Genomic DNA, 17,040 nt, shown 5'->3' on the forward strand with positions numbered 1-17,040 from the left:
CCTTCTTTATATTTCTTATGCATGCTAAGTCACTTCCATTGTATAGATTCCTATCTATGCCCTGACTTGTCTGGAACAAGCCCATCTACCTTGGCAGACAAGGGTCAAGTCATGAGGGGCTGTGAATGTCCCATTCAGGGCTCCCTTCTGAGCTGAGCTGTAGTCCTGGTTCCTCCTCATCAATGCTCATCACCACTTTTTCGAACTCTGGCGAATTTGAGATACACTAAAGTATTAGAACCTCACATACACCAAGCAAGGCTCTGAGCATGTTCCCATAGGCTGTTTTATAACAACAAAAAATGGGTCTTTTGATTCTCCATTCAGATCAGCACACTGAGGCTTCATCAGGTCAAGGGGCTTCCTTAATGCACACAGCTCTTGCTGAGCGACCTACAGAGATTTGGTAGTTTAGTCATTAAGTCGTGTCCGACTCTTTGCAACCCCATGGACTGTAGCCCACCAGGCTCCTCTGTTCATAGGATTCTCTAGGCAAGAATACTGGAGTGGGTAGCCTTTCTCTTCTCCAGGGGATCTTCCCTACCAAGGGATCGAACTTGGATCTCCCACATTGCAGGTGGATTCTTTACCGTCTATGCCACCAGGGAAATCCCATAATGTCTTTAAAACAATACAAAAAAAGGATTACAGCTTATTTTTGTTTTGCAAATATATTTTTGGCCACCCACTCATCCATCCATCCATCCACCCAACCATCTATTATTGCTTCACCCATCCATCCATCCATCAGTGCCTCCTCTGTGCCAGATGATATAGTATGTAGTGAAAATCAGAGGGGTGGGGTTGGGGGCTCCTTAATGAGGCAGTGAAAAAGTGAAAGTGATTGTAACTCAGTCGTGTCTGACTCTTTGCATGAGTCGCACTGTAGCCCATGAACTACATGAACCCCAGACTGTAGCCCACCAGGCTTCTCTGTCCATGAAATTCTCCAGGCAAGAATACTGGAGTGCCCTCCCAAAGGAATGGTAGCCATTCCCTTCTCCAAGGATCTTCCCAACCCATAGATGGAAGCAGTATCTATTGTATCACAGGTGGATTTTTTACTGTCTGAGCCACCAGGGAAGCCCTTTAATGAGGCAGACCAGTTTAGAATTCCAGTTCTCACTCTTCCTCGTGTATGACTGTGGGCAATTTACATACCTGTATCTCAGGATCTTCCTCTATAAACTGGGCATTTTAACAGCCACCTTATAGTGGTTTATACAGATTATGTCAGTGAAGATATATACAAAGCGAAGGATGGGTATAAGCGTATCATAGAGCATTAAGCATATTGTAGATTGTTTCAGACATTTTAATGGTTGCAAGCAAAAAAAAATCCAACCCTGTTAAAGTCCACGAGCTGAAAAATTTGTAAAACAGCATCACTTGTAAATGTGGAGCAGTATTTGTTGGTTTTAAGATCTTATTTTTTATAACTCAAAATAAGCAAAAAATAGTTTCTCTTTTCCTTGGTTCATACAAAGTTTACTTATGGACATATTTATGAAAATTTTGTATAGGATATTTAATATCTTAGTAATATTTTACAATTTAAAATTCTTAAACATTTATTAGTAATTGGTTTTCTAAGTCATTATAGCAAATGAATGAAAGATAAATCAAGTCAATTTTTATTCTCTGAATTGAAATAAATGAAAACTGATGCTTTTTTTTAAAAAAAAATAAAGAATCCAACCCTGGCTGTTGTAAAAGAAATGTAGTGAAAGGCCACGTGGTGGCTCCCAGAGTCACTGCGGAAGGATGGAGAGGCAGGCTCAGGAAATGGGCCAGAATGAAGTTGAAAGCACAGCCAACGTCACAGCAGGGCACCGGGCCAGTAAGGACACTGGCTGCTTCCTCTGTTCCTGAAGAATCCATTCCCTGTGCTACCAGCCCTGTCCCAGACTCCACCCCTGCACACAGCATTCCTCCTGCAGCCCCAGAGTCTGGATTTGGCTGCCTCTGACCACCTCCTGACCCTGCCTCTTTGCATCTCAAGTTAAGCAAGCCTGAGGCACACGTATGTGTCCAATTGGCTGAGCCCCAGTCATTCCCCACGAGTAACAAAGAAGCAAACAATCTAACTTTTCAGCTTGTCCAGTAAAATTGTGTCTCCCTCCCAGCAAATATCATAGGGTGGGAATTTCCCAAGCACTGGGGAAATCTATAGGTTGACCAGCTCTAAAAATCACTGGTGTACCCTCTTAGTTCCTTTCCTCCTGACTTCGGTAGAACCAAAGAACAACTTTTCCTTCTTACCAGCATCCCTGGGTGTTTTTCTGGTGCGCCAGGGCTCGTGTGAAAGTAAGTCTGGCAGAAAGCTTGATTCTACCACCACCCTTTAGAGGGTGTTTAAATATGGGTCATTGAGATTCTCAGCCAAGAATTGAGATACACTGGTTTAGAAGCTTGAGTTTGCAAAGAGTCCCTTGTTAAACAGCATCTCTAAAAAAAGATACAATCCAGATCAAGGAACTGGTCCCACAGTCAATGGGAACCCATCAATACCAGTTGCAGAACAGGCTCAGGGCAGTACCAATAACTATAATCCAGTATGAGGTTCTATTATTAAAATAAGCAAAGGATGCTGCTGCTGCTGCCGCTAAGTCGCTTCAGTCGTGTCCGACTCTGCGACCCCATAGACAGCAGCTCACCAGGCTGCCCTGTCCCTGGGATTCTCCAGGCAAGAACACTGGAGTGGGTTGCCATTTCCTTCTCCAAAGCATGAAAGTGAAAAGTGAAAAGTGAAAGTGAAGTCGCTCAGTCGTGTCCAACTCCCAGCAACCCCATGGACTGCAGCCTTCCAGGCTCCTCCATCCATGGGATTTTCCAGGCAAGAGCTAAGAGACCATAAAAAGAAGGCCTGGAGTGGGGATGGAGGTGGGTAGAGAAACATTCCTAGATAAGATGATTCTTATTTGCTTCTTTGAAGTTGAGTCAGCCAAATGAAAAAAAACAAGGAAAGGAATCCTGGACAGAGGAATCAGCACAAGTAAAGGCAGAACAATGAGATATAAATATGAAAAATACAAAACATATAATAAATATTTGATATATATGACATTAAGTATGTATTGACATAGCATAACGATTTATGTATAAGCATACATGCGTATGTGCTCAGTCACTTTAGTTGTGTCCGACTCTCTGTGACCCCATGGAGTGTAACTTGCCAGGCTTCTCTGTCCATGGGATTCTTCAGGCAAGAATACTGATGTGGGTTGCCATGACCTCGTTCAAGGGAACATCCCAACCCAGGGATCAAACCCATGTCTCTTGTATCTCCTGCATTGGCAGGCAAGTTCTTTAGCGCTAGCGCCATCTGGGAAGCCCAAGTATAAGTATCAGATCAGTCGCTCAGTCGTGTCCGACTCTTTGCGACCCCATGAATCGCAGCATGCCAGGCCTCCCTGTCCATCACCAACTCCCGGAGTTCACCCAGATTCACGTCCATCGAGTCAGTGATGCCATCCAGCCATCTCATCCTCTCTCGTCCCCTTCTCCTTCTGCCCTCAATCCCTCCCAGCATCAGAGTCTTTGCCAATGAGTCAACTCTTCACATGAGGTGGCCAAAGTACTGGGGTTTCAGCTTTAGCATCATTCCTTCCAAAGAAATCCTAGGGCTGATCTCCTTCAGAATGGACTGGTTGGAACTCCTTGCAGTCCAAGAGACTCTCAAGAGTCTTCTCCAACACCACAGTTTAAAAGCATCAATTCTTCAGTGCTCAGCCTTCTTCACAGTCCAACTCTCACATCCACACATGACCACAGGAAAAACCATAGCCTTGACTAGATGAACCTTAGTTAGCAAAGTAATGTCTCTGCTTTTGAATATGCTATCTAGGTTGGTCATAACTTTCCTTCCAAGGAGTAAGCATCTTTTAATTTCATGGCTGCGGTCACCATCTGCAGTGATTTTGGAGCCCAAAAAAATAAAGTCTGACACTGTTTCCACTGTTTCCCCATCTATTTCCCATGAAGTGGTGGGACCGGATGCCATGATCTTCGTTTTCTGAATGTTGAGCTTTAAGCCCACTTTTTCACTCTCCTCTTTGACTTTCATCAAGAGGCTTTTTAGTTCCTCTTCACTTTCTGCCATAAGGGTGGTGTCATCTGCATATCTGAGGTTATTGATATTTCTCCTGGCAATCTTGATTCCAGCTTGTGTTTCTTCCAGTCCAGCATTTCTCATTATGTATAAGTATAATGATATGTAATTTAATGAAGTATAACTGTAATGAAATATGGCGTATTATAAAATAGGTATATGACAAATTACAAAAGTTCCTGTCACCATGGAGAAAGAGGAGAGAAAGAAATTACCCTAAAAATATATAGAAGTAAATATTTATAAGTAAAAATATAAAGAAGGCTACATGCCCATATCAACATACTTGGGAGCTTTAAGTTCAATAAGTAACACGTTTGGGGTTCCTTCTGCATTAATCAATTTCCAGGACTTCCCTTAGTGGAGGACAACTAAAGTTACTTCTGCTCTCTGCACCTCGCCCATTTATTTTCAGCCATTGAACTGAGCTTTTGTGCTCCAGATTCCTTTCCAGAACTTGGAGCCACACTAAATTAAGATTGAGTTTGCTGCCCTACATTCTCCAGCAGCCTGAGCTCGTGGTGAAGGAGCCGTTTCTAATGGGAGAAGAATGTGCAAAGATCCTGGCAGCTGGAGGCGCCCCTCCCTGCTGTTCATAGAGGCATTGATGGTCAGATGCCCACAGCCCCGCAGGTCCTGGGAAGATGCTCTCAATGTGGGGCAGTGAAGCCTCTCCTGCCCACAACAAGGCTACTGAAAACTAAAATAGGACCGGAGATTCAAAAATAAAAAAGCAGAGGAGGACAGCCTTACCCCGGCTCCCAGACCACACCCAGTGCAGGCAGGTGGCATTTTTGAAAGGTAGTTCTCATTCTGTCCCTCTCTTCCAGGCAACCCACCTGGATCATTCTTTCTTCTCAGTTGCTTTTATGTCGTTTTTATGTTGTGACCTTTCCCTAAAAATAGTCTGCTCTAAATGTCCAGCTCAGTTATATTTCATACAGCTCATTGCATCCTGTCCTGATAAGGAGTGGTAAGAGGAGCCATGCTTGGGGACATGAGTGTCCCAGGGTGGACTGCATCGAGCAGCTCCGGGTTTGCATGCATCCTAGAGCACTTCCTATGAGGCACATCTCCGGTATCATTTTGTCTTTCTGTACCTCCGTTTCCCTAATTCAAAAGCCTAGCTGCTTGAAATGGACAAAACATTTGGACTGTCAAGTTGATTTCAGCTATAAACATCTGAGACTTCACCAGCTTTGTTCTGGAGCTCCACCTGGCTACTCGGCTTTTTATGGCAAACCATTTGGGCTTCCAGTCCCATCTGTCCAGTTCTATTTCTCTTCCCTTACTCCCCATATATTTAAGACTCTTCTTGTGCTAGTTAGGGTAATGCTCTAACAAATAACCTCTCATTTTCAGTGATATAAATTCAATATAATTTGTCCACACAGTTTCCTCCTGGCTTATATACCCTGGTCAGTGGGTGATTCAGGGATAAAGGCCCCTACATTTCATATGGGTGTCAATGTTCTCACCACTCTGTTCTTGGAAAGAAAAGGCATACCTGCCTTTATAACACTCGGCCCAGAAATGGCACGTATCAGTCTGCTCAGATTCCATCGATGGGACCTGATTACATGACCCCACCCTGATACAAGAGGGCCGGAGCCCTGCTAGTGGCCTTTGCTAGTGACCGGGAGGTGTGGATTTGGTGGACAGTTAGCTTTTTGCCCGAGCTCCCTAGCTCCCTTCCTCTTGCAACCCGACCCCATAGCATGTACATTTGCACGTATGCTCACATAACTCAGTCCACTCAATTTCTTGATTGGCTGCTTCTTCCCAGCCAGGCTTGTCAAAGTGGGCAATCATCACTTTGAAGCTGAATCCAGCCTCTGTACTCAGACACTGAATTAATTCTTGGAGACAGAATTTTGGGTGAAGTAGAAAAGAACTGCTTTATTGCTTTGTCAAGCCGTGGGCCACAGTGGGCTACTGCCCTCAAAACAGTGTGTGCTGACCTGGAGGGGGCAGTGAGGAGTCTTATAGCTCAAAGAGGGTGTGATCAGCTGATGGATACTCTTCTGATCCACAGGTAGGGAGGTAAGTGGATGTGAGCATCATCAACCTTCTGGTTTCAACCAGTCTGGGGTCTCCATGCTTGTGGGCAGCATACTGTTAACTTCTACATGGAGGGGCTTCAGTATAGGGAAACAGCTCAAAGATATTGTTGTGTGTATCCCCTGAGGGGGAACCAGGACCCTGCCCCAAGGCTGCACCACTGTTTCTTAACTGCTCCTCCCTGGTCTTTGCATCCCATCCCTTCCCTAATTAGTAATTGTTTGAGCCTGCCCTTTGGAACTCAGGGAAAGTCACTGAGGCTGAATGGACCCTATTTTGTGTAATCAAGAAATGGGGGGCACAGAAAGGCTTTTGTGCCCAGGAGCCCCACAGGGACCTGCTTGGTTTCAGCATAAACAAAATGCAATTGAGTGGAGCTAGAAATCTTGGCTTTGAAGGTGTGTTTGAGTGGCCCTCTCTCCAATTCCCAAAAATTTTCACAAGGAGTTACATACCCTGCAAGGAGATCCAACCAGTCCATTCTGAAGGAGATCAGCCCTGGGATTTCTTTGGAAGGAATGATGCTAAAGCTAAAACTCCAGTACTTTGGCCACCTCATGCGAAGAGTTGACTCACTGGAAAAGACTCTGATGCTGGGAGGGATTGGGGGCAGGAGGAGAAGGGGACAACAGAGGATGAGATGGCTGGATGGCATCACTGACTCAATGGGCGTGAGTCTCAGTGAACTCCGGGAGTTGGTGATGGACAGGGAGGCCTGGCGTGCTGCGATTCATGGGGTCGCAGAGTCGGACATGACTGAGCGACTGAACTGAACTGAACACTGTTATTTACAAGTGATTTAAATGATATTTATAAGTGGAGTAACCTTGAAGAGAAGCTTGCATGATCTCTGCTTTATTATCAAGAAAATGGAAGCTCAAAGAGGTTAAATAACCTTCCCAAAAACACAGGTTAGGAAGAAAAGTCTACACACGGCTCATGTTCCTAATGAGTCTAGCGAATTCTGCTAAGCATCCTTGAGGACAGTATTTGCAGGGTGACTAATTTTTTTCAGCCAAATGAACAACTTATGTAAGCAAATTAGATCTGACAATTAATATGGCCTCTTCAGTATATTCACCTTGGAAGGTTACAAGCCTGTATTTAAAGTCAAAAGATCTGATCTTGAGCCCAGCACCTGGGGGTAGCAGAATGAACAATAAAGTAGAACCAGGGCATTGGTTTCTTCTTATCTTTTATTCGACAAACTTATTGCATAACTAAGCATGCACAAAAATCACCTGGGGCTCTTGTTAAATGAGATTCTGCATTTCTAAGCAGGTGCCAGGGGATGCCAGTGGTGGCTATGACCACTCTGAGGAAGGAAGATTTAATTCTGAAGATTTCTGTTGTTTCAGTTCAGGGAATATTTCATGAGGCCCACCACGTGCTAAGGTTTGGGATACAGAGGTGACGCTCTTCCTGTTCTTTACCTATGGATGGAGCACACCCAGCACACATGATTAGATTAGTGCCCTGACAGAGGAGACCACAGGCTAGGCAAAGAGCGAGAGTGTGGTGACCAGCTATGCTGGGGGAAATCTCCATCAAAGGTGAATCTTAGCATATGAATGGGGTCTTGAAGGACAACTAGGATTTTATTTTATTTTTCCAAAGATTGTTTTTTAAGGTGGACCATTTTGAAAAGGGTTTTATTTATTGGTTTATGGCTGCACTGGGTCTTCACTGCTGCTCAGGCTTTTCTCTAGTTGTGGCGAGCAGGGGTTACTCTTAGTTGGGGTGCCTGGGCTTCTCATTGTGGTGGCTTCTCTTGTTGCAGAGCTCGGGCTCTAGGGCTCTCAGGTTTCAGTAGTTGCGGCGCATGAGCTCAATAGTTGTTGCTCCCAGGCTCCAGAGCACAGGCTCAGCAGTTGCAGTACCTGGGCTTAGTTGCTCTGCAGCACGTGGGATCTTCCTGGATCAGGGATCAGACCCATGCGTCCTCCACTGGCAAGTGGATTCTTTACCACTGAGCCACCAGGGAAGTCCAGGATTCTATTTTATTAATTTTTTATTGGAGTTTGGTTCCTTTACAATGTCATGTTAGTTTCTGCTGTACAGCAGAGCAAATCATCTGTACATATACATTTGAAGTGAAGTGAAGTCGCTCAGTCGTGCCCGACTCTTTGCGACCCCAGGGATAGTAGCCTGCACCAAGCTCCTCCGTCCATGGGATTTTCAAGGCAAGAAGTACTGGAGTGGGGTGCCATTTCCTTCTCCAGGGAATCTTCCCAACCCAGGGATTGAACCCAGGTCTCTCACATTGTAGACAGACGCTTTACCGGCTGAGACACCAGGGAAGTCCATATATACGTTTAGCCCCTCTTTTTTGGATTTCCTTCTAGGTCACCACAGAGTGTTGAATAAAGTTCCCTGTACTATACATAGGTTCTCATGAGTTATCTATTTTGTATCATATGAGCTTCCCTCACAGCTGAGTTGGTAAAGAATCCACCTGCAATGCAGGAGACCCTGGTTCAATTCTTGGGTCAGAAGGATCCTCTGGAGGAGGGGTAGGCTACCCACTCCAGTATCCTTGGGCTTCCCTGGTGGCTCAGTTGGTAAAGAATCTGCCTGCAATGCAGGAGACCTGGGTTCGATCCCTGGGTTGGGAAGATCCCTTGGAAAAGAGAAAGGCTACCGACTCCAGTATTCTGGCCTGGAGAATTCCATGGACTACAGTCCATGGGGTCGCAAAGAGTCAGACACGATTGAGCGACTTTCACTTTCATCAATAGTTTATATATGTCAATTCCAATCTCCCATTTCATCCCACTCCCATTTCCCCCCTTGGTGTCCATACGTTTGTTCTCTATGACTATGTCTCTATTTCTGCTTTGCAGATAGGTTCATTGGTACCCTTTTCTAGATCTCATATACATGCATCAATACAGGATATTTGTTTTTCTCCTTCTGCCTTACTCCACTCTGTATGACAGTCTCTAGGTCTCTGCAAATGGCACAGCTTCATCCCTCTTTATGGCTGAGTTATACTCCCTTGTTATATGTGCCACATCCTCTTTATCCACTCCTCTGTTGATGGACAATTAGGTTGTTTCCAGGTCTTGGCTGTTGTAGACAGTGCTACAGTGAACACTGGGGTGCAGACAAGTAGGATTTTAGTAGTTAGTAAAAGGAAAGAAAGCTATGCCAGGGAGCAGGCACGCCCTGTACAGACACAGGTGCATAAAGCAACGTGTGTTCAGAAGACCACACACAAAAATGATGCTGTTGAAACAGCATGTCTGAAACCTTTATGCCCTTTGTTCTTAAAGATTCTATTTCTTCTTTCAGTAGGCTCCTTGTTCCATAAGGGTTGTGATTGTACTTTCTGCTCTCCATTGTATCTCCAGGATCTGACACATAGTAGGCATTTAATTTATTAGCTGTTAAATGAATGAATGAACCATTCCTTCCATAGACAGATATTAGTAGTTTGGGGCAAATAGGTCCATAAAGTGAGCAGTTCTACTAGACGGTCTCTGGACCCTTCCACTTCCCATGTGTGTGAGGATGATGGCTTATTTCAAAGGTAGCATACTATAGTTGTAGAGTATAGACTCCCTGGCTGTCTAGTAGTTAAGAGTCTGTGCTTCTAATGCAGGGGATGTGGGTTTGATCCCTGACTGGGGACCCACGTGATACGTGGCACGGCCAAAAGATTTTTTAAAAAGAGTAAAGTTTCCAGAGCTAGGTTGTCTGGTTCAAACCCCAGCTTTTCATGTGTGTTGCCAAGTTACTCAGGCTTCAGCTTCCTTATCTGTAAAATGGAGATGATCATCCTAGATCCTCCCTCATAGGTTGTTATGAGGAATGAATGAGTTCCTACATGTAGAACTCCTAGAACAGTATCAAGTCCACAGTCTATACTCTCTGAGTATTGCTGCTACTGTTGTTTCAGGCTTTTGCCCACAGCTAGGAATCCTTTTAACTTCGGGTGATAAATAATCCAGTTAACAGTCAGATTTTCTTCTATTTCGCTGCTTGTCTCTCTCTCCTCCATTCAACCATTCAGTTATAGTGCACTTTTGTACAACAGTGATGCCAAGAGCTGACACATTTATGGGGCACTAACTATGCCAGACACTGCGCTAAACACTCACTACCTACCAGTGAAGTAGGTGCTGAAATGATCTCCAGTAGACAAAGGCTTGGAGAAGTCCATAGTATTCATAAGTGGTTGAGCTGGGATTTGAACCCCCGTCTGTCTAGACACAAATCCTATGCGTGTAACCAGATGCTATACCACCAGAAAACTGTAGAGGACTGTAGCAGTGTGGTGACTCTTACAGAGGAAGCCTCACACAGGAACAACCTAAAGGTATCGTTCCCATGCTTAAAACCCTTCACTCGCTTTCCATCATGGTCAGGAAAAAGTCTGTATTCATCAACCTGGCTCATCCAGCCCTTCTATATTATCCCCCTGTTCTCTCCTCTGAGCTTGTCTCTCTCTCTCCCTTCCTCCCTCCTTCTCTCTCTCTTTCTCTCCCCTCTCCCTCTCCTCTTCCCACCTTCCTTGCTCAAAACTACCCTTTGACAAGCTGTCTTTGAATTCTTGCAGAACCCTGGTACGTTTGCTCGTTCTCCAACCAGACCCTAGTATGTGCTGATCTCCTGCACCCATTCTTTTATTCACTTTACCATCAAGTTCTCTAGAGCAGCAGTCCCCAACCTTTTTGGCACCAAGGACCAGTTTCCTGGAAGACAGTTTTTCCACAGACCAGGGCGTGCACGGGGGATGGTTTTGAATGATTCAAGTGCATTCCATTTATTGTGCACTTTATTTCTATTATTATTAACATCGGCTCCACCGCACATCACCAGGCCTCAGATCCCAGAGGCTGGGGACCCCTGCCCTCGATCATTCAAGACTCCACCTGGACTTTGCTTCGCTAGGAAACTCCTGATCCTCCAGTGGCTGGTCAAGCCCCTCCATGAGTCTTTCCATTACAGCAGTCATTGCCTGTGATGTTTTTGTTTTTCTCTTTGACTGCCCAACTCCATTCCCCATCCTCTGAGGATCTTGAGGACAGGTCCTGGGCATTCTTTATCATTTAATACAATTTTCTAGCACAGTGTGTAGCGGGTCACATAAATATTTGCTTAAATAAGGCATTAATTAATTAATTAAAGCAATAGCTTTTAAATTGACATCTAAAGACGACTTCCTTGCTGGTTCAGTGGTTAAGACTCTGAGCTCCCAATGAGGGGGGCCGAGGTTTGATCCCTGGTCAGGGAACGAGACCCCCCATGCCACAACTAAAGACCCTGCATACTGCAACAAAGATCGAAGATGCCATCTGCACAACTAAGATCCAGTACAGCTGAATAAATAAATAAAATGAAATAAATCTTTTTAAACATTGAGATCTAAGGATTCCTAATGAGTCCCTGAGTGGGCTTCTGGGAAAGTAAAAATCCCTTGAAATCAAGTGCAAAATTTTGAATACTTGCACATTTTTTAGGAGCTAAAATCCATAATTTCTATCAGATTCTTAAAGGAGTCTGTAATGGAGACAACTTTAAGAGCCACTGAATGCCAGGGATGACCAACGTAAGTCCATGCACATTCCACGGGGCCTTCGGGCCGATTCAGCTATTTCATTAAAACTAAGTCACACTGGTGGTGAAACTCACCATTATTTTATGCAACACTAAGAAAACTAACCAAAAAGTGTGACACACTGCAAAGATGCGGTCAGTTTCAGATTTGGTAAAAACACGAGAATCAAGAAAATATGGTGCCCTCTCTGATGTTCATTCTTCCTCTCAGAAGTACCCCTGAGGCTGAATTGATCCCTGAGACCCTGTGTTAGGTGGGCGGAGTAGTTCCTCACCGTGCAGTTCAGCCTCAAGGGCAATCCCAACTCTGCCATGGGCTACCAGTGAATGTTGGGCAAAAGTTCCTGATCTTCACATTGGGATGAACACTGCCTTCCCCACGGGCTAACCAGGTGGCTTGACTAAGACAGCACTCATACAGTGCCTTGCTTTGATAAGGCTTTCAAGGACTACCCCTTCCCTTCCACCAAGAATATGCATAGGATAAGACCTCAGCTAACTGAAATTCTTAGTAAATATGCATTTCAGAGAAGTCATTATTATTCTGCCCAAGGTCTCCCAGGCTTGCTACTTATTTCCACAATTTTTAAAAAACATTGTAACTCTATATGCCTGCAATTTGGGATAGAGCATATGTCATTGGACTAGAGATAACATGGTTTTGCATACTTTTGTCCCTGTGTCCATTACGCTCTGTGTTCATGACATCTGCATTTGCAAGGATAATTCATAAGGCTTCATTTTGTTTTCCACAATACATTGATCTATTCTGGGGCTTCTCTCATAGCTCAGTTGATAAAGAATCCACCTGCAATGCAGGAGACCGGGGTTCAATCTCTGGGTTGGGAAGATCCCCTGGAGAAGGGAAAGGCTACCCACTCCAGTATTCTGGCCTGGAGAATTCCAGGGGGTTGCAAAGAGTCGGACACAAGTGAGTGACTTTCACTTCACTACTGAAAACTTCCCCTTTTGGGTTGTTCGCGTTACCAGCACTCCACAGTCCTGCACAGGAAGAAGGGCTTTCCCTTGCCATCTTGTCCTTCCTGAACCCCTGGGTGGACTGTCCACTGAAATGTTTGGTAAACACTGAGGTATACCTCGAGACTCCCCTGGCAAGGAGAGCTACCATCTCAGGCCACCGTTGGTTTGTTTGAATGGGGATGTTTCTCCCAAGATGGATTCAAGTATTAATGTACTCTCTTCCCCCTCCCCATCCCTTCCCTGTTGTCTAGTATTCTTTTTGCAGATGTTAAAGGATTTACCAACCTCTCCACGACCTTGTCTGCTCAGGAGCTGGTCAGGATGCTCAACGAGCTCTTTGCCAGATTTGATCGACTGGCCCATGTGAGTTGAATTTAATTCCCTCCTCATCTTCGCAGGAGTGACTGACTGCATGCAGAATTAGGGGAAAAGGGGACTCAGTCACCGTTCTGCATCCTGACCCCAGACCTGGACCCCTGACCATTGTGCATTCTGGGCACTGACGTTAGTTATTTACGGTTTGTCAGATGAATTTTCCCAGCTGAGAGACAGCTGGTTGAGTGACAGTTAAACCAAAGTCCTTTTAAATCTGCTCTCCATCTTCCTCCGCCTGTGGCCGGGTTCCCGTCAGATGCAGCGTCAGTGCTGCTTCATGCAGAGCCGACTGCCTGCAGTTTCCCCGCCAACCCCAGCCGTCTGGAATGAATTAGTCTCTTCTCAAGGACCAGTGAGCTACTGGCCCGTCCCACCACCATTTTGTTTGACCTAAGAGCTTGGGTTTTAGCCAACAGGACACTACCTTTCTTTTGCTGCGGGCTTGACCAGAGCTAAAATAGAGAACAGGTTAAAGAATATGAACATTTGCCACCAAAACACAGATTTCAAGTCCTCAAGCCACTCAAATCACAGAGGAATGTCATTGGCACACTGTATTTTAGCCCAGGTTTTGGATTCAGATTAGCATGACTTGACTTGCTTTGTAAAGGACGTATAGTGGTGCCAGTTTCACAGGCTGTTGTGAGAGTGGAATGAGACCATATCATTGTTTTGTGACCCCATGGACTGTAGCCCACCAGGCTCCTCTGTCCATGGAATTCTCCAGGCAAGAATACTGGAGTGTGTTGCCATTCCCTTCTTCAGGCCCGACCCATGGATCGAACCCGGGTCTCCTGCAGTGCAGGAAGATTCTCTGCTGTCTGAGCCACCAGGGAAGCCCATATCATTATTAGAGTATCAAAAATGTCCTATTTTAAGCTCACTTCACTCCAACAGAGATCCATTCATCCTTGCATCTGAGCATCGATTAGGTGTTGTGTTAAGAATATGGGCATGACTGAGACACATTTTCTCCCTTCTTAGAGCTGAGTCTTGTCGGGGATGCCTAAAGAGGTCATCAGTGTACAGTGTACTATGTGCTCTGATGAAAGAAAGTCTAGAATCCCATGGGAACATAGAAACAATGTATAACCCTTGGATCAGAGAAGACTTCTGGGAGAAACTGATTTTTAGGCTGGATCTTTCAAAGGAGAAGACAAATACAGCAGAATACTATTCAGCAGTAACAAGGAATAAACCACCAGTACATGTAATAGCATCTGTGAATCTCCAGTGCAATATGACAAGGGAAAGAATCCAGGCCACAGAAGATTAGACACTAGATGATTCCATTTGTAAGACAGTCTAGAGAAGGCAAAAATTACAGGGAAAGAAAAGGGATGAGTCATTGCCAGTTAGGATAAGGGATGGAGGGAGTGGATGGATTGCACAGAAGCATCAATTTAGTTCAGTCGCTCAGTTATGTATAACTCTTTGCGACCCCATGGACTGCAGCACGCCAGGCTTTCCTGTCCATCACCAACTCCCGGAGCTTGTTCCAACTCATGTCCATCAAGTCGGTGATGCCATCCAACCATCTCATCTTCTGTTGTCCCATGCACAGAAGCATAGGGTCATTCTATGCAGAGAAGCATAGGGTGAGGTGATTTGTGGGGTGATCTGGTTGTTCTGTATGTGAGTGTGATTGTACACATTTATCAAAATGGTAAATTTTATTATATAAAAATTGTACACCAATTAGGAGGTAAAGAAAACAGGAAAGGTCAGTGTATGCAGAGGAGAGAACAAAAATAAAGATGCTGTATGTGTGAAGAACCAGAAGATACTTAGCATTGCTGAAAGGGGTAGAGGAGAGGCTAGAAGAATAAGCAAGGATTGGCCAAGGACCCTGCATTGTAACCTGCAGCTATTGGACAGCTACTAAGTAGGAGGCTGACAGGAGCAGAAGAAGAGGTGGAAACTGAGGTCTCCTCCCAGGAGAAGGATCAGGTTAACCTGAAGGGCTGGAAATTTGAAGATAGGGAAGAATGTATACCATTTCTCTTTATCGCTGCTTCAAGGGTGGTTGGTCCCAGTTACACATAGTTCTTCTACTTTATACTCTGGTTCTAAATATTTCTGCCCAGAGGTGCTGAGAAGAACAAAAATGGCCCTCCAAAGAGAACTGAAAGATGTGATCAAGGTCAGTTTCTGGTGTCACAGTAATCCCCATTGACCCAGATAAAGGATTGCTATGAAAGATGCAATGCAAGTTGTTCAGTCAACACTCCTTATGTGCCTACTATGTGCCAGGAACTGTGTGAGGCTGTGGTAAGACAGAATCAGCCCCTGCCCTCAGACTCTGCTAAGGAAGAAACAAGTCCACCAACTTTGCAGGGCAGTGCGGTACAGGCAGTGGGCACAGAAGTCCTGGTGGATGAAGAAAGGGACAGTCAGTGCTTGGGCTGAGGAGAGGGGTGGTTGGGCAGCATCAGGAGAAGAGGCCATATGCAGACGGGGTCTGAGAAAGAGCAGGAGCTTTGCCAGCATCAGATTAGATGACAAAGCACCTTCCAGGCTGAGCCAGGGCAAAGGCAGGCAAGTGTGAAAATGAGGAAGTGTGCTGCTTGTTTGGAGAGCTATAAGGAGCTCAAGATTGCTGGAGCGTAAAGGGCATGGGAGACTGCAGTGAGGAGTGAGCTTAAAGAGGAAAGCAGACACAAGTCTGGAGGGCACAGCGCGACATTTAAGGAATGTGGACTTGGCCTTGTAGCCTCAGCTTTTTGCCCTAGCTACACTGTTCACTGGGGCTTCTCTCGTGGCTCAGACGGTAAAGAATCTGCCTGCAGTGCAGGAGACCTGGGTTCGATTCCTGGGTCAGGAAGATCCCCTGGAGAAGGGAATGGCTAACCCACTCCAGTATTCTTGCCTGGAGAATCCCATGGACAGAGGAGCTTGGTGGGTTACAGTCCATGTGGTTGCAGAGAGTCAGACATTACAGACTTTCACACTGTACATAGTTGGGGAGAGGTGAGATGGGCGTGCACAGCCCAGCAAGTCCCTAGGCTGCAAGAAGCTATAGTCCTTCTGGAGCTTGAATCTTACTGAAAGATTTTTTTTTTTAATGAATATAAAAATAAATCCAGATAGATGATGGAGTAAAATGATTTATTTTGAGCATATTAAACATTCATAAACTGCCCCACGTACATTCTGTGTTACTCGATGTATTTGCCCTGGATTACCTAACTTATAGTTAGGCAGCTCTTACAAAAATCTATAAGGGAAGTTTTTTTATTGTTCCCATTTTGTAGAATAAATGACCAAGACTCAAAGAAGTAAAATAATCTGCCCAGGACCCCTGGTAGGTGGTGCATCTGTGATTCAGGCCACCTGAGGCCAGGTGCTGGCTTCTGACCACCGAGCAATGCCCCAGGCATTTTAGGGATGGAGTGAGATGTCAGAGATGTATTGTTACTCATGCTGGATGACTCCGAAAGTTAGGTCTCTAAGACTTCAAGTGTGGGCTGGACTTCAGTTAACTTCAATTGCACATCCCCTATCTGAACCTCAGCTTCCTATCAGAATAGTGCATACATGCTGAGTTGCTCAGTTGTGTCCGACCCTCTGCAACACCATGGGCTGTAGCCCGCCAGGCTCCTCTGTCCTCCACTATCTCCCAGAGTTTGCTCGAATTCATGTCCATTGAGTTAGTGATTCAATTTAACCATCTCATCCTCTGTCATCCCCTTCTCCTCCTGCCTCCAATCTTTCCCAGCATCAGGGTCTTTTCCAGTGAGTTGGCTCTTTGCATCAGGTACCCAAAGTATTGGAGCTTCAACTTCAGAATCAGTCCTTCCAATGAATATTCAGGGTTGATTTCCTTTAGGATTGACTGGTTTGATCTCCTTGCAGTCCAAAGTACTCTCAAGAGTTTTCTCCAGCACCAAAATTCAAAAACATCAATTCTTCAGCACTCAGCTTTCTTTATGGTTCAACTCTCACATCCG

At 45.1% G+C, this 17,040-nt stretch overlaps 1 protein-coding gene across 3 annotated transcripts in view; it reads left to right on the forward strand.

The window, feature by feature from the left end:
* ADCY8 (adenylate cyclase 8) overlaps nt 1-17,040 on the forward strand; it is a 225,256-nt gene that overhangs the window by 68,013 nt on the left and 140,203 nt on the right. For all 3 annotated transcript variants that reach the window (XM_010811937.4, XM_025001640.2, NM_001192841.1), the window contains exon 4: nt 12,967-13,078. In XM_010811937.4, coding sequence (XP_010810239.2) covers nt 12,967-13,078 — 112 coding nt within the window. The remainder of the gene's footprint in view (nt 1-12,966; nt 13,079-17,040) is intronic.

The sequence above is a fragment of the Bos taurus genome, chromosome 14, assembly GCF_002263795.3.
Source record: "Bos taurus isolate L1 Dominette 01449 registration number 42190680 breed Hereford chromosome 14, ARS-UCD2.0, whole genome shotgun sequence".
NCBI lineage: Eukaryota > Metazoa > Chordata > Mammalia > Artiodactyla > Bovidae > Bos > Bos taurus.